The sequence below is a fragment of the Stigmatopora argus genome, chromosome 22, assembly GCF_051989625.1.
Source record: "Stigmatopora argus isolate UIUO_Sarg chromosome 22, RoL_Sarg_1.0, whole genome shotgun sequence".
Taxonomy (NCBI): Eukaryota; Metazoa; Chordata; class Actinopteri; order Syngnathiformes; family Syngnathidae; genus Stigmatopora; species Stigmatopora argus.
In genome coordinates this window covers 5,838,658-5,856,115 of record NC_135408.1, presented here as the reverse complement: position 1 = coordinate 5,856,115, position 17,458 = coordinate 5,838,658, and the positions used below count along the sequence as shown (strand labels likewise).

At 44.5% G+C, this 17,458-nt stretch overlaps 2 protein-coding genes and 1 long non-coding RNA gene across 7 annotated transcripts in view; 2 read left to right on the top strand and 1 right to left on the bottom strand.

The window, feature by feature from the left end:
- The first annotated feature begins 100 nt into the window (after nt 1–100).
- On the top strand, nt 101–7,975 carry LOC144067982 (platelet-derived growth factor receptor beta-like). Its single transcript, XM_077592115.1, has 26 exons — nt 101–1,009; nt 1,081–1,175; nt 1,446–1,644; nt 1,709–1,969; nt 2,056–2,186; nt 2,671–2,752; nt 2,833–2,907; nt 2,973–3,162; nt 3,225–3,340; nt 3,397–3,508; nt 3,607–3,709; nt 3,769–3,877; nt 4,131–4,225; nt 4,285–4,417; nt 4,495–4,599; nt 4,714–4,818; nt 4,895–4,997; nt 5,177–5,253; nt 5,875–5,990; nt 6,066–6,188; nt 6,258–6,369; nt 6,439–6,538; nt 6,704–6,809; nt 6,880–6,982; nt 7,043–7,187; nt 7,772–7,975. Exons 1-26 carry the CDS (start codon nt 922–924, stop codon nt 7,839–7,841), a joined length of 3,054 nt encoding a protein of 1,017 aa, XP_077448241.1. The 5' UTR covers nt 101–921; the 3' UTR covers nt 7,842–7,975.
- LOC144067985 (uncharacterized) overlaps nt 2,607–17,458 on the bottom strand; it is a 34,281-nt gene continuing 19,429 nt past the window's right edge. The window contains exons 2-8 of one of the 2 annotated variants that reach the window (XR_013298075.1): nt 12,328–12,424; nt 7,974–8,104; nt 4,093–4,213; nt 3,413–3,874; nt 3,243–3,327; nt 2,952–3,088; nt 2,607–2,826 (exon numbers count right to left, since the gene is read on the bottom strand). This is a non-coding gene — a long non-coding RNA (uncharacterized LOC144067985). The remainder of the gene's footprint in view (nt 2,827–2,951; nt 3,089–3,242; nt 3,328–3,412; nt 3,875–4,092; nt 4,214–7,973; nt 8,105–12,327; nt 12,425–17,458) is intronic. The other variant, XR_013298074.1, reaches the window with a different exon arrangement.
- On the top strand, nt 8,097–17,400 carry csf1rb (colony stimulating factor 1 receptor, b). 4 transcript variants are annotated; one of them, XM_077592065.1, is made up of 22 exons: nt 8,097–8,203; nt 9,867–10,136; nt 10,207–10,506; nt 11,655–11,788; nt 11,859–12,018; nt 12,083–12,407; nt 12,538–12,653; nt 12,722–12,830; nt 12,909–13,063; nt 13,250–13,356; nt 13,458–13,587; nt 13,667–13,768; nt 13,855–13,965; nt 14,414–14,558; nt 14,643–14,704; nt 14,779–14,870; nt 14,948–15,070; nt 15,397–15,508; nt 15,570–15,669; nt 15,749–15,869; nt 15,935–16,028; nt 16,107–17,400. In XM_077592065.1, the coding sequence occupies exons 1-22, from the start codon at nt 8,152–8,154 to the stop codon at nt 16,169–16,171; spliced, it is 2,985 nt and encodes a 994-aa protein (XP_077448191.1). In that variant the 5' UTR covers nt 8,097–8,151; the 3' UTR covers nt 16,172–17,400. The 4 variants fall into 4 exon arrangements, 3 of the variants coding, with proteins under 3 accessions (XP_077448191.1, XP_077448190.1, XP_077448192.1); XM_077592064.1 differs by having other exon boundaries at nt 11,841–12,018; XR_013298072.1 differs by lacking the exons at nt 15,570–15,669; nt 15,749–15,869; nt 15,935–16,028; nt 16,107–17,400 and having other exon boundaries at nt 11,841–12,018; nt 14,779–14,844; nt 15,397–15,505.

Below are 17,458 nucleotides of genomic sequence, written 5' to 3'. Positions count from 1 at the left end.
AGCTACATAATACCAAGTTTATTCACAACTTTTCACTAATGGGCCATAATTTTGCATCACTTATTGGAGAAGATTTACTGTGTGTCGTAAATGTAAACATGAAAGTAGTACCATGTTCCAGTGGCAATGCAATGCAATGTAGACATTGTAAATATATTATATAAATGGACTACAGTTGATGTCTAAGTTTATGAAGACTTCCCAAAAAACTTTCCACACTTTTATTGCTCAGTGTGTGGACGTGCGTGTGCGTATGTGTATGTTGGACCTCAGTTGACTTCCTGTCGGGGTTGGCAGAGATGCAGATTGAAAACAGACGCTCTTTCTCTCTGTCCGTCTCTCTCCCTCTCTATTTGCCCCTCTCTCTTTCCCCTCGCCTGTTCAGAGTGACTCACTTTCTTTCCACTCATCCAGCAGCGGGAAGAAAAAGTAGCAAGAAAGAAAAAAATAAGAGAAGAAAACGGGGACGAGGAAGGAAAAAGGTTTGAAGAATACCTTTTTTTGAATATGACTTGCGTTCGGGATTATTTTCTTGATGAATTTAGTCTTCTGATTGTGACCAAAGTATTTTAAAATAGATTTGGAATAGAACGACCCTTAGAAATAGATTTTGCGGCAATAGCACGTCCGAGAAAGTTTGTTGATGCTTTTAGCAGACACGTGTTGACTTGGCAAAATATGACTCCGCCCCTCATATTTTCCACACGGTCCTTCTCATTTCTCTGGTGACATCTTTCCATGAACATTTCATCGGTGTGGTACACTGTTGACGGTCTACGTTTGTACTGGTTCATCTTTTTTTGCACCATCTCATCCTCAACCAAGTCATTATGGCCAGCTGATGTCTGATGGTGAGTCTCACAGACAAACAAGGGAAACGTTTCAAACGTAACTATTGGACGGTCGAGTAAGAAAATATGCATGCGGTGTGATTGGGCAGAATCTGGAGTCATGCTGGTGAGCAACAGAGGTCAAATGGGCAGTCTGGCACTGCTGCATTTCCTGTTGGGTAAGTAATAACGCGGCAAAAAATGTCGAATCTGGTTTGAAGGACTTAATACGATCTGTACATGTCCATAGGTGTGCTCCTGATTCTTCCACAGGGAGTCGCTAGTCTGGAACTTACTCCACTCGCATCTCAGGTTCTGCTCCAGTCTGACTCAAACTTTAGTGTGGTCAGTAAAACTTTACGTGCCTCTTTCTCCATGAACAGTCTGTTTCTTTGGTATCTTCTACCTGGGTGTCTCTTGATTTCCCTTGAGGGGGTCTAGGATGACTTCTGTCTGTCTCTCTGGTGTCTTGTGCTACCTCTCTCCTGGGTCTATACCTTGATCGTCTTGAGTTCTGTGTCTTTTTCCTCAGATGTCTGATGGTACAGGTCATTCTTTCAGGTTTTGCTGTCTTGATCTCTCTCAGTTGTCTGCTATGGCCCGTCTGTCTTTCAGGTGTGTTCTGGTTGGAGCGAGGTGTCATGGCGTTTGCCTTGGCAGGACTCTCAAGGTGGCAATGTTGTGGTGGAGCAGCAGGGATCCCGCAGCGTCTTGCAGCTCTTTAATCTCACCTGGAGGAATTCCGGGAGATACGCTTGCGAGGAGTCAGCGTCCGAGCAGATCAGAGAGATGGACATATTCATTCCTGGCCGAGGTGAACCTTCGATCCTTGCCGGAGAGATCTCCCAGTGTTTCATGACATTTTAAAACCCCGCCAGGTCCAGATGAGTGGTTTGTACCGGTGGGTCCAGGTGTAGTGATGAAGGACAAGGAGGAGGACACTATCCCCTGCGTGGTGTCTAACCCTCTTCTGAACGTCAGTCTGTACGAACGTGGGGATGACACTCCGGCATTCGGACTTAAGTACGAACCGGCCCACGGCTTCACGGGAAGACTGAACGATTCGTCTTATATGTGCGTGGCTTCCAACGGTTCTGAGACGAGGCAGTCGCAGGTTTACTATGTCTTCAGTATCGTTGGTGAGTTTTGTCGCTCCCCTTTCAGGTATCCATTCTTTCTCGGGCTTACCTTTTTATCTCAATATTTTGTCTCATGTCTTTTCCAGTCGCCAAGGAGATGGATGTAGAATTGACGGCGACCAGCAATGTTTTGATACGTGGACAAGAGCTCATCATCAACTGCACTGTTAAAGACACCGACATCGTCTTCTTCTCTTGGAACTTCCCCCGCAAAGAGGTAACTCTGTGGCTCAGTTCAGTCATATCTTTTCTATTGTATTCTTCCTAAAATAAGATTTTTTGGGGTTGACTGTTCAGACTATTTTTAGCAAGTCTTCGAATCAGATCAGGGCCAGTTCAGACTGGGCCACATCATTGACTCAACTGACAAGTTGCTTAGGCAACAAAGGCGTCATTCAGCGTAGAGTGTCATCACTGAGAGTCAAAAGCCATCCGAGCTGTTCAAAATAAGGAGCATCTTGGTCATATCAGATATGAACCTCCCGTAGGGGATGCAGTCTGTTTTGCAAAAATCTGATTTTTGTGCTTTGTGACTGTTCACACTGGAGAGAAGCCAGGTTTACAAAAAAAAACAGATTTTGGTTGTCAGTCTGAACAAGGCGTGTGTGTGTTCATTGAAAGCTTCATTTACACATTTTCTTGAGCCACATTTTGATTCACTGAAGGACAAGGTGATTATTTTTTTCTTGTTTTCCATTGAGGAATTTGAGCCGCTCACAGAATTTCTGCCCAATCGAATCTGTTCATTTGTGAACATCTCATCAGTGACGCTGGCAGACTCTGGTATGTCCTGCCGCCGGTAATTAGTGGCGACTCCAACTATTTCCACGGTATTGTTGAGACGTCGGGGATGCTTCCTGCAGGTGTGTACGTGTGCGCAGTGCAGGAAACACAACATGGAGGGCGGGTGGAAAAAAACATCACAGTGAACATACTTGGTAAGCACATTCACACAAAGTCACACACGTACACACAAACTCACACTGTCGTGTGGATTTTGCAGATCGCGGCTACATTTCCGCACTTGCGACGCATGAGAACAACGTTACTTCATTAGTTGGCCACACAGTGGTGCTGAGAGTAGCGGTAGATGCTTATCCCCCACCCGCCGTTGAGTGGCTGAAAGACAACCGGAGTGTTATTGTCGCTGCAGGGACAACCACTATGTTGACCACGCGTGTGGCGGCTGGCAGGTAGGCTAACCCCAATGCTAACAACAATGCTAACTGAACTCCTAACAAGTTGATACCGCTAGATACGTCAGTACACTGACCTTGCCGAGGGTCCGCTTGGACCAGACAGGAAGTTACACGGCCAGAGTGTACAACGAAGATGATCAGGAGAAGGTTGTCCTCTACCTGCAAGTTAAAGGTAAGAGAGGCAAAACTATTATTGATTGATGTTACAACAACTTACTGTGTGTGCAGCACCCGCTAGGATCACCTTGCTAACGGAAAATAGTTCTCAAGGCGTTATGTGTGTCAGTGAAGGAGCTCCGCCCCCTTCGGTCACTTGGTTCACTTGTCACACCGCACATGGGTAAGAATAGCCTCGTTTTGTTTGGCATCATCCAAAACCACCAGACTGCCAATTTTGTGATGTTATTCACAGGCAGGACGTTTTGCATTTGTGTGCAGGTGCACTAATGGGACAGGCACCTGGACCAGGCAATCGGCGGCTTCGGTGGGCGTGGTTATTCAGGAGAACACCACTGTCCTGGGGGGCAGTGGCTTATCCCAGGTAAGCATTGACTTTATCGCCCACGAGGACAATGACAGCATCAGCCCTCATCCTGGCAGGTGCACAGTGTCCTGACGCTGGAGACCTTAACAACCTTGACTGCCGTTCGATGTGAGGCTTCAAACTCTGCAGGGCGGCGTGCCAGGGACCTCAGACTGGTGACCACTTGTAAGCAGATGGATGATTGGTGGATGATAAATGATCAATAATGAATAGAAAATGCACGATGAAGTGATGGTTGGATTGATGGTATTTAGACGATTGATCTTGGGTTGTATAACGGGAGGACAGTTGGATGACTGGTGTGATGATAACGAGTGGATGATGGAGGGATGATTTTGGATGGAAAATGTAGAAAGGGGCAGTTTAGATGACACACTAACCTATCATGAATCCTGTTGATGAAGCGCTTCCTGTCCAGCTCTCTTGTCTCAGGTGGCCATGTTGGTGCTGGTTCTGGTTTTAGTCATCATCGCCATTGTCTTCCTGGTCATTCTCATCATCCTGTGGAGAAAAGTCAGTGGTAGTACTCTTGCATTACTCGGAAGTGCAGTACAGGATCTGTCGTCCTTCAGAAACCTCGCTATGAAGTCCGCTGGAAGCTCATTGGTTCTGTGAGTCCCGATGGCCTGGACTATACCTACCTGGACCCTGCCGAACTCCCCTATGACACATCCTGGGAAATCCCAAGAGACAATGTAGTACTAGGTAATGGAATTTCTTTTTCGTACAGTATTAGTACTCAGCCCAAGACCATCTCCTAGTTGCTGTTTTTTTGCCTGCAGGTGAGGTGTTGGGTTCTGGAGCTTTCGGTCAAGTGGTGGAAGCCAACGTTTCTGGTCTGCTTCATGACCAGGGCACCACCAAAGCTGCCGTAAAAATGGCCAAATGTGAGTACTACTTAGTTTTATTTCTTTGTATGTATACGTACTACCTCTTGTTTACCAATGTGTATGTATGTCTCAGTGTCTGTGTCTATTTCTCTTCTGAATGTTTATGTTCAGCCAACAGCAACACAAGTCAGTCATTGCTGTCCGAGTTAAAGGTTTTGTGCCATCTGGGTCCTCATGTCAACATTGTCAACCTGCTGGGAGCATGCACGTCAGGAGGTGACCGTGAATTTCGATTCCAACATTTGGGATGAATTTCTGATGGCCACTTTTATGTTAATCGCTGCCTCTTCAGGTCCTGTTTATCTTATCACCGAGTACTGCTGCCATGGAGACTTAGCCAACTACCTGCGACGCCACAAACAAACCTTTGGGGACGGCAATGTCAATGCGAAAAGGTAAACGGACAGACAGCAACAAAGAGGGATACACTAACACATGAACACAGACTATGAAGTCAATACACATACAGGTCAAATCCGTGCGCCTATTGAAACACCAATTGTACTTATGTAAACCAAACATGAAAAAAAAATGTGAAAATGCATGAATACACACCAAGTATGTGTGCATACAGAGAGGCAGACGGAGGTTACATGCACATGAGCAAGCAGGATGTGGGAGCCATTACGAGCAAGAACAACGCTGAGTCTGGTGAGACAGAAAAGTATACCTGCTGCATACTTCTGTGTAATTCCTCTTTCTTACCTTACTGTGAATTTTGCTTAAACTGAGTCCTGGTTCTCTAATTCTCCAAGTAAATACTATAGTTTGTGTGAATACCTGTAACTGGTGTACTGCAAGCTGATTTTATGACTGTTTGTGTATGCAGAACTGTATCTGCTTGTGTGTGTTTGTGTGTATGTACATTTGTTGGGTCTGTTATTGTACTTTTGTGTATACTGTCCTTACCTGCTTGTGTGTGAATACCAATTTTATTATTGCTATATATATAACAGCGGCCTGGTGAGCTAGTGTTTAGCACGTAAGCCTCACAGTTCTGAGATTCCCAAGTTCTGTGTGGAGTTTGCATGTCCTCCCCGGGCTTAGATGGGTTTTCTTCTGGTACTCCGCTTTCCGCACACATCTTAAAAATATGCAAGTTAGGCCGGTTGAACACTCTAAAATCCGAGTCTGATTGTGAATGAATGTTCGTGTCCTTGTGCTCTGCGATTGGTAGGCCACCAATTTAGAATGTCCGCCCCATAGTTGTCTGGGATAGGCGGCTCCAGCTCCGGCTCCAGTATTAACCTACTCCATTATGTTCATCTACAGGCAAAGAGGATGCATTGATGCCCCTCCTGACCAACTCTCCCATACTGGAGGTCAGCGACCTTCTCAGCTTCTCCTTCCAGGTCGCCCACGCCATGAATTTCTTGTCTTCACGTAACGTACGCTCACACAAGTCAACAGAATGTGCGGAATCCAGTGATTAGCATTAAGTCCGAATGTTCCACGGTTTGCAGTGCGTCCACAGAGACTTGGCAGCTCGCAACGTTCTCGTGTGCGAGGAGGGGCTGGTGAAGGTGGGCGACTTCGGCCTGGCTCGAGATCTTCTCAAAGATGGGGACTACGTGGCCCGAGGACAAGTCAGTGTGATAAGACAGCATGAGGATGTCGCAAAAGGCGTGTCAGACATTTAGTTTTTCCTCCAATAGGCCTTGGTGCCGCTTAAGTGGATGTCCCCAGAGAGTATTTTCCAAAGTGTTTACTCCTCCCAAAGCGATGTTTGGTCCTATGGAGTTCTTCTTTGGGAGATCTTCTCTTTGGGTAAAATGATCAGATACGTTACGACACACTGTGAGGGAACATCGGTTTTTCATTTTCAATTTACCGCAGGGGAAAGTCCATACTCGGATGTCCCCATGAATCACCAGTTCTATGCTGCACTGAAGAGAGGTCACCGATTGACACGACCACCACATGCCAGCTCAGTCATGTATGACCGAAAAAAACCCAACATGCATGCCGTGAAATGATGATGAATGGTATCGGACGATACCAGTAATGTATTGATAGCACCTGTTTTTTCTTTTTCTAAATACGAAATGACATTCTTTTTCCAAATCGGACACGTCAAATGACATGTATGATGTGTCTTCAGTTACGACGTGATGCAGGCATGTTGGAACGAAGATCCCGTTTCCAGGCCATTGTTCTCGTCCTTGGTGGCGTCCCTGGACGCTATGTTGCCAGACGAATGCAGAAAAGTAAAGAGCACCCTCCACGTCCACGAAGTCTCTTGAAAGTCTCTCATGGGGGTCAACTTCTTTTACTCAGACGTACGCCAGGCTGAATGATAGCTTCCTGTCAGGTCATCATCCGGCTGTCGTCCAATCCCGATTGATGTCTGCACCAAGCAATTCGGCGAGCGACACGAATGGTGAAACTCCATCGGGCAAATTTCTACAGGTGCCGTCTTACAGCATGTTGTCGCTCTCAGGTACGAGTAGTCCCGCTTCTGAGGCGACAGTTCACCTGTTGGCGGCGGGACCGGAGGAGGCGGGACCTTCTCATGGCGAGTACATTCTTCCTGTCAACGTGACGACAAGCAACAGCTGCGGCGGCACTGCGCTGGACGCAATCAGGTACTGTGATGATTAATGACCGGGGGTGTGACGATATATTGCGATACTTAAAGGTTAGTTATTTTCTCTTGCCAACAATCTATATATTGCTAGCAAATTTATGTTAACTCATTAGCTGCCATTGACGGCGTATCCAGAGAATCCCATCCCTATTAATGTTTATGATGATTATTCATTCATCCAGTTTTGTACCGCTTATTCTCACGAGGGTCGTGGGGGGGGGTGCTAGAGCCTATCCCAGTCAACTACGAGCACCACCCTGAATTGGTGGCCTGCCGATCGCAGGGGACAAGGAGACAAAGGACAACCAATCATGCTCATACTCGCATATAGGGGCAATTTAAAATGTTCAACCAGCCTCCCCTTCATGTTTTTGGGATGTGGGTGGAAACCGGAGTACCCGGAAAAAACCCACGCAAGCCCAGGGAGCACGCACAAACTTTACACAAGGCCCAAACCTGGGATTGAACCCTCTTTCAAAGAACTATGAGGCCACGGGACTTCCAGTATGATGACTAGGAATTACATAAATAGTAAAATAATGACTGTCACTATTTTATTAATAATGGTCTACTCCTATTCAGAGCTGAGGAGTCGCTGGCCACACAGGAAGTGACATCGACAAGTGAAAGGGAGGAGGAAAGCTGCATGTAAGAATCTTCTGCTACATACATACTAGTACATATTTGTAACATTGACGACGTTAACGTGTTATCATACACCTATCATTTATTTTCATATCAATTTGTTATTATCCTTAATAGGAATTAAAAACTTTTGACATACCAGCTACTTGTTGATGTTGTTTTGTTCCCTTGTACGGAACGTACGCTCGTACTACTGGATGAGTGAGACCCCGGCAGGAAGGGATGAGAAATCTTGGCCAAGTTGTAGGGTGGGCCGAGCCAGCGGAGTGCCTATCAGGAAGTTAAGAGGGTTCTTAGTATTTGTCAGTCAGTAGAAGATGAAGATGTTTTTGTTATCTTTGCTCCTGATGTCTATCATCTCAGCAGAAGGTAAATGCAACCTTAATCCTTGAGATTATTTATACATCGTAGTAAACAAAAGTAGCCATGTCTAGCTATTATTAAGTGGAAAGACAAATAAATGTTAGGCATTTTGACAAAGCAAATGTTAAACAATGTTTTTCGACAACATATTTGTTTACTATTTGTTATATATATATATACATATATATTTACATACATATATATATATACATATATATATATATACACATATATATATATATATACATATATATATATATATATATATATACATACATATATATATATATATATATATATATATATATATATACATATATATATACATATATATATATATATATACATATACATATATACATATACATATACATATACATATACATATACATATACATATACATATACATATACATATACATATACATATACATATACATATACATATACATATACATATACATATACATATATATATATATATATATATATATATATATATATATATATATATATATATAAATTGAGAAAACCTGTTCCATGATGCCCAGCCAGTCCAAGGATTGTGTGGGCGGAGCTACATGCTTTAAATCAGTGCAGTGCGCCGGATTGATAGGAGGCAAGTGTGCAAAAATATGTATTTCCCGATCATTAGTTAAAATGAGTGTTAACAATTGACCATTTTGACCAACATTCTTGATCCTGATGAAGAAGGCACTTTTCTTCCTCTTTTAATATTTCCAGACACACTCACACGCATGTTCCTTCCAAACTGCTGATAGACGTTAAAGTCGAAAATTTCACTTCTGTTTTTCTCACCATCTTGCGAAACTCAACCGCCAAATCAACAAAAACTGATCCTTGGTCTCAAAGTAATCTCCCAAATGGACCTTAGGTATACAATAAGATTTATATACTGTAAAGGGCAGTATTAATATAGGTGGTGGATTCGCCTTAGAGTTCGGAGGTTGGAGTAAGTCAAGGAACCGGTAAAGTTCGGGGGACCCAATTGCTGGGAAGCAAGCAAGCCAGGCAAGGTAGCAAATAATTCGAAATGTTTTAATAATAAAGTCAAACAAAAGCCCCAGAGGCAAACAAAGCACTTGGTACCCAAAACAGCTTACAACCCAGGAACAAGGCTTGAATGGGGATTTTGGAATAAACCACTGACGTGGACTACGATGTGACCAAGAACCAACAAAAACTGAGGGCTTATATAGACAGACAGGGGGTAACAAGACAATGCCAGGCAGCTGAATGGTTGGAACTGGTGAAATCATTGAGCAATCAGAGGAACAGGACACACTAAGGCAAAAACATTGAAATGAACCAAAAACAAAACAAACTTGCGCTCAAACGTTACCAGGAACTGAAACATTTCTTATTTGTTTGTACGGTTCACCATAAAGCCGTATCAAAAGACTATCTAATGCTTGTCCCGTCAGAAATGGAGTCAAAAATACGATGTTGTGCCTGTTCAGAGTGGCTGGTGAAACATTGGTCCTGCATATAATAATGACTTCACCTATAGTATAGGTGGGTATAGGTCCTATACCCAACGAACGGCATTATAAAGTGCCTCTTTTAAATGCCGTTGACGTTTCCTTGTTGCGTTCCTTTTCATTCCTAGTCAGCCAGCATATGATTGACCTGTACATCTTCCTTCCAGAAATTCCACCGCCATCCATTCGTCTGAACTCAGACCCAGCGCAGAACAGGTCCGAGGCGGTTTTGACCGCTGGCTCTAATTTCCGTCTCAGCTGTCATGGCAACGCGACGTTGACTTGGTCCAGTACGGCGATCAAGCGAGGATCGGAGGTGCGAGGTGACACACTGGAGATCTTTAAAGCGGACCCCAGACACACGGGAACATACAAGTGTGCGTACGCCAACAGCACCCTGAAACACCTTCATGCCACGGTGCACCTCTACATCAAGGGTAAGTGAGCTCACTTGATCCGTTATTCAAACCTTAGCTAACGTCACTCTTCGTGTCCATCATTCTTCAGACACATCCGTGGTTTTCGTTTCGCCACGCAAGACTCCCAGCGTCAGTGAGGGTGACGACTTCTTGTTCCGATGTCTACTGACCGACCCTTCTTTCACCAACCTGACGCTCCGATTGGTTCAGGACCGGAATGAGAGACCCGGTCTTCGTTTACCCCCGGGCATGACTGTGAGCGTGGATCCTCACGCGGGAGTCATCATACACAAACTGGACAGGAAGTTCAACGGACGCTATGTCTGCACTGCACAGAAAAACGATACAGTGGCCACATCGAGCCCTCTAGACCTCAAAGTCATGCCAAGTAAGGACCTTGTCTGGACTTGCAGCTGTTTCTCTTTTTGTCAGTCTCTCTCTTCTACACACCTGTCTTATACGTGTCACCTTTGCCGGTTTGTCCGATTCATCCATATCTAGCTCCTGTCTGTCTTCCTTCTCTCATTTGTCTATCTTTTGGGAGTCTGTCTGCCACTTATTTGTCTCCACCCTGTCTATCTTTACTTATTTCGCACCTGTCTTCAATTTACCTGTTTCACCTTGATCTGTCTTTCACTTGTCGGTCAGTCTTTCCATGTGTTTTGCACCTCTCAAACACAAACCAGGTCGTCTCTGACCTGTCCACCTCTTAACTGTCGTTGACCTTTCTGTGTCTGACTTGTCTCACAGCCGTCCAATTGTCTCCTAATTGACCTTCTTTGACCTGTCATTCCATTACCTATCTTCAACAAGTTACAGCGCAATTTTCTATCAGTCAGACTTACAATAGTTAGCTTTTTATTTTTCAACATAACGCACATAGGTGCCCATACACTTCTGCCCGCTGTGCTTCTGAATTTAAATCCCTGATTTGTAGATTTAAAGCGGGTATGACAATTATTGCCGGTGTGAAAATCCTACGGAGATTACTTTTTCTCCAGGTTTAGAATTAGATGGATGTCCAATGGACTATGGAGAATACAGCGGTTAGGGAATTAGTTCAAGTTCAAAGCCACAGTCATGCACTCATGCTATGGAACCAATTGACTCGTGTGGCCAATCGTTCTCCAGATGATCCTTTTGGTTAATTTTCCCTTTTTTTCTTGATAGCTTCCCATAACTGCTTGCAAAGATTAGAACAATCCTGTCCATTGTTGGTTTTTCCCTTTCCTTAACAATGCTCAAACACAGCACCCTTTAATTCCTAGAAAACTGAGAACATCACCTTCCCCAGTTAGGGTGTTTTTAGAGTCCAAATGATTTTTTTCTATGGCTCAAATATTAGACCCAAAATTCATCCATAATCAGAAGTTCATGATATCATCTGGATCTTCTCCAAAATTCTCCCTAGATATGTCAAGCCAAGTGCATTTTCTGAAAGGGTGGAACTCATCTCACCGGCTCTCACTTCTGTCTTTTCACTAAATTGCCCGACTCAGTAATTTTTCTTGATACTTTCTTTATGTGTATCTTCAGGACTGAGTCGACCTCAAGTGTTGGTAAATCAGCGTCATTTTTTACGCACAATGGGAGAAAGCTTTGCAGTAACATGTGTAACCAGTAACCCCTCCATGGTCTTAACCATCTCATGGACATACCCTGACATTGAGGTGAGACTGTGACTTTGCTGTCTTTTGGTGCTTTTTGACCTTTGATAGACAGTTTAACGGCTGCCCCCAGGCTCCAAATATGACGGGCACTTCTCAATATAGCAACGGGTTTTACAAGAACAGCACACTGAGCATCGCCACCGTTGGTCCGCAACACAGTGGACGATACACGTGTACGGCGAGAAACAAGGCCGGCAAAGCCACAGCGACAGCCACATTGCGTGTCATTGGTAAGGATCGTGTCGAGTCAAAGAAGACTGTACTGTGACAATCAATGTGGGTTCTCTCCGACAGACGCTCCCTTTGTGACCGCTTTTCTGCAACGCCGTACTAGCCCTCAAAGTGAGGCTAACGTGAGCGCCGGTGGAAGTGAGGAGTTTGGACAGCGAAACGGCAGCCATGTTTTAGCGACAGACGACTGGATGGTGCTGGTTAATGTTAGCGTCAACCCAATGGGGGTTCAAGATGTTATCAGAAACAGCACGGTTGACGTGCTCGAAGGCGGAGACGTTACGTTGAGTGTGGTTTTGGAAGCTTACCCGCCAATCAGCAGCCTCGAATGGATGTCACCTCACCGCGTCTCGGTAAAGACGTGGAACTGCACGACAGATGGTTACAGGTCAGCATAAAAGGTTTCTGAAAATGGGGTTAAAAAGAAAATCATGTTGATTGACCAAATTGGATGCCTTGCTTACTTACTACTATGTGATAGTCATAAAATGTTGTCATTAATAAACTTCCATTTGCAGATGTCAAGCGAGCCTGGCTCTGTACCGAGTGCGTGACGAGGAGAAAGGTCTTTACACGCTACGCTACGCCAACGCCCGAGTCAGTGGCTCCTTCAACTTTGACCTGAAAGTTCTTCGTAAGAGACTCTTTATCTTCTCCATCCTCGGCGACAGCAATGTGATCACTATTTTTTGCGCGACTCAGGCGCCCCGAGGGGTGTCATCACCTTGGAGAACGGTACTCTGATCTGCACCAGTTCAGGTTTTCCCCCGCCCAATGTTTCGTGGTCACAATGCAGTGGTCTTGTCGACACGTATGTTCAAAGCAAGAGGGATGGGTCGCCGCGGTAAAGGAAACTCTGCCCACACGGTGCTTCAATTGATTTGCGCAGGTGTGGCGACGTCTCAATCTCCAGACTTGAGAATGTCACCTCACAGGAGGGGCTGAAGAAACGCTTGGCAGTCCCAGAGACTCTGGTTGAAGACATCACCATCGAGTGTGTGTCGGTGAACAGCGTGGGACGCTCGCGGGACGTCTTCTTCCTGCGTGAGCGCTTAAACAAACCTCTCTAAATCTGTTTTAGTTATTATGCTGTCATTGAGGCCATTTTGGTTACTGCTATTTAAAAGGTGCCATGAAACAGTGATCCTGTCAAAAAATACTATCATTATAAAAAACAGTTGCTGTCCCAATTTATAGCTTTTAAAGACCTGTTCATATTTCCAAGTTCAGCAGGTTCAGCTGCTAGAAGCCTGTGGACGGCGCCCATGCTAGCCGCCTCCGCGGGGGCGACCATGCTCCTCCTACTTGTTATCGCCCTCATTTTCCGGATCAGACGGGTTTGTAGGCCATCCACAGACAGAAGCAAATACAAACATGCTTTCTTCGTCCTCCTGCCTCCTTCTCATTTTCTTTCCTCGTGCCTTTTGTCTATTTGCAGCAACCAAAGTACGAAATTCGTTGGAAGATCATAGAAAGCTTTCACGGAAACAACTACACCTTCATAGACCCCGGCCTGCTGCCTTACAACAACCTCAAGTGGGAGTTTCCCCGGGACAAGCTGCGTCTAGGTAACATTTGACCTCGGCCAGTCCATCACTGACCCCTGCCTGACCTGGCCCTGACGTTTCACCCGTCTACCTCCCTCAGGAGGCGTGTTGGGTTCGGGGGCATTCGGGAAAGTCGTGGAGGCCACGGCATACGGCCTAGGAAGTCAGGATGAAACACGGGTTGCTGTCAAAATGCTGAAACGTAAAAAGGCGACATCATGACAACTACACTAACTACTAAGGGCTTTAAAATGAACACCGCACAAGTGAATTCTATCTTTTCTGCAGCGAGCGCTCACTCTGAAGAGCATGAGGCTCTGATGTGTGAGCTGAAGATTCTCAGTTATCTTGGTTACCACGACAACATTGTCAACCTGCTGGGAGCCTGTACTCAAGGAGGTAATTTACCTTATTTAAACTTATCGGAGGCGGCTCGGTGGGCGACTGGTTAGCGCCTCGGTCTCACAATTCTGGGGTCGAGGGTTTGATCCCAGGTGGGTCTGCACTGTGCGGAGTTTACATGTACATCCCGGGCTTTTGTGGGTTTACTCCAGGTACTCCGGTTTCCTCCCACATCCCCAAAACATGGTGGGTAGGCTGTTTGAACACTCTAAATTGCCCCTAGGTATGAGTGTGATTGTGAATGGTTGTCTGTCTCCTTGTGCCCTGTGATTGGCTGGCCACCGATTCAAGGTGTGCACTGCCTGGTGCCCGTAGTTAGCTGGGATAGGCTCCATCCACCCCCGCAATCCTTGTGAGGATAAGCAGTTCAGAAAATGAATGAATGAACTTATTGGAATGTATCTAAAATTGAGCTAGCCTAGCTTAATCCTGCCTGAGTTTACAGGGCCCATGTTGATGATCACCGAATACTGTTTCCACGGAGACCTGCTCAACTTTCTGCGCACGCACGCCCATCATTTTGCAGCGGCTATTTTGAGTCTGGAGCTGGCAGAACACGATATCAAGTATTTGAACATCAGACACAGGAGGTCAGAAAGCAAACTGGTTTCTATTTCGCCAAGGCGCGGAGTTGTCACGATCGCATTTGACGTACGCCAACGTTTGTGTCGTAGTGACAGCGGGATCTCGTGTTGTTCGGAATATCAGGAAATGCATCCGATGCTTTCCCCCTCAGGTAGCGCACACCCCTCCGTTGCACGCAAAGACATGCGTGGGACACATATTAAACCCTCATGGTTCCTTCCTCAGGTTCGCAGCTAAGCGAGTGTTTGGCAATGAGTGACCTGATGAGATTTTCATACCAGGTGGCTCAAGGTTTGGACTTCCTGTCAACACGAAATGTAACAATCCACAAACACAAGGGCACGATTTGCAAAGCGTTAAGCGTGGTAAGATGACGTGTGTTTGCCTGTGTCAGTGTATCCACAGAGATGTGGCGGCGAGGAACGTGTTGTTGAGTGACAGCCACATTGCCAAAATCTGCGACTTTGGTTTGGCCAGAGACATACGCAATGACGACAGCTACATCGTACAAGGAAATGTCAGTGGACAGAAGACAGGCACTAGATTTCTATGACACAATGACTCCAAAAGAACTACAATACCACTATACTTTAAAAGTGCAACAAATACGCCTCACTTATATACACAACAATGAAGTTGTCTTTTATTAGGAAAGGCAGCTTCCACTTGTGATCTTCGATTTCCACTCGTACTTTCCGTTGTCTTGTATTGTTATTAGCCAAATTCTCTTTTTTCATGATCGTGACAATACACTTCCTGAGGTCTTTTATTTTGACATGCAGCTTCATCTTTTTCTTGACTAGAATGGTAAGCATCTGACTTTGCTTTGCTTTATTTTGGCAGGCACGCTTGCCCGTCAAGTGGATGTCTCCCGAGAGCATCTTCCAATGCGTGTACACGGTGCAGAGTGATGTTTGGTCCTACGGTGTCCTGCTGTGGGAAATCTTCTCCCTTGGTAACCATCGGCAACACTTTCATCACATGACCTCAGGTGACCTCTGTCTATCCTTCTTCAGGGAAGAGTCCGTACCCCAACGTCGCCGTAGATACCAAATTCTACAAGATGATCAAAGATGGCTGCCACATGGAGCGACCCGACTTTGCTCCGCCGCAAATGTGAGGCCACGAAGCCGTCAATCGACTCCTTTGACAGAGTTACGTGTTATTTAGGCTAATCGTCAGGTCGGTTTTTCAGGTATCAGCTGATGACGTCGTGTTGGAGTTTGGAGCCGACCGAAAGGCCGACATTCAAGACGATTTGTCGGCTGATCGAACGACTCTTCCCCTCGGTTGGCAAGGCGGGGCAGAGCCAGCAAGTGAGTCTCAATTGCCGATTGTTTGGCGGTCCAAACAACCGACCAATTGCTTTCTGCCACTCAAGCCGATCTACAAAAACATTGACGAGCGCGGCGAACACGAAGAAAGCGAAGAAGAGGAGGGCGTGGGTGGAGACTCGTTCAAGGGGGAGGAGCCAGGTGATCGCAACTACTGTGCAGTTTTTCACATGTCATGAAATGTGAAGGCTATTATTGATTGTGTCTTGACCAATTCAGACAATGGTGAGGAAGATGAGTCAATAAAGATGACAAAGATGAAGAACATTTACCAACTCTCATGATGCTCTCATCCAATGACCTACGACTAACATCTTTTACTTTTCATCAATGACCACAAACATGCCATAGAAGAGGGGTTACTCGGATACAAACCTTTTTATATCAATAGCTCAGGTCTATTTTTGTTCAGTGACCTAAAATATAAGCTAAATATGCTCACTTTACAAATGATAAAGAATATTGTTAAGGGAGTAAAATTTACAGGGGATCTATAACTTCCTGTAATGCATATTTCAAACTCTCATTAATGTATGCAATCTGGCTATGCTGTCACTCATACGCAACTACAATTTTGTGTAGCATCACTAGCATGTATAGAGCAAACTTCTGCTGTACTGTATTTTTTTTAGTTGTTGTTGGTTTAAAAAAAAGGAATTTGATGTTGTTCTACAGTTGCGTTGTTGGGTGTTGTGTTTGTATGCGTTGCTGCTCCGCATGATTTCGAGTATCATCTGTTCTCATAGTGTATTATTACTAATACAAGCAATACTTTACTGTACCTTGGAAAGTTGTCACAGAAGGAAAACTATTTGCAAACGTTTTGATATCGTTGCTGTATATTGCAGGTAGATGTGGTGCCCTAATAAACATGGCTTCAGTCTTTTAAATGGCATTACAGGAAATAAAATATAAATTACAATAAGTATCAGATTGTAAAAAGTCAGGCTGACTGATAGCTGTTGGTTTAACGCACGCCGCCTGTTTGCTCACGTTGTCCTCTTGTACTTTTCTATCGCATTAATAACAATAACGCAGCAATGATGTGACATTTTTACGACCCCTGGACTCTTTCACACGCGTAGGGAGGGGCATTTAAAAAAGATAAATTGCGTCCGTGTGTGCAGTAGCCTGGTTAGCATTGTTTACAAATCCTTTTTCAGGCTTGAGACGTTGGTAGAAAAATAATTGACAGGTAAGTCATGGTTTAACACATTCATTTTTTTAAGTCACATCTTCCCATATTTAATTATTTATTGGTTAATATGTTTAATCACTTGTGTTAAATGAATATGTAAATTTGTTTATTGTCTGTTTTGTGCTTTTAAGAATTGGAGAAACCTTTCGCTTTCTGATTTTCTGCTACGCAGAAATAACAATGCCTAATAAACGATCAAAAGCTCGATAGATTACAGATCAATACTGAAATTAGTATTTGATATTTACCTGATAAATAATGTAATTTGCATCTGAAGAAAAAATAAAAAAGATGATTATTATTTCTTATTTTAAACATGTGTAAGAGTTGAATGGCTTTCTTTTATGAGTAGAGGCTACACTATTATTTATAA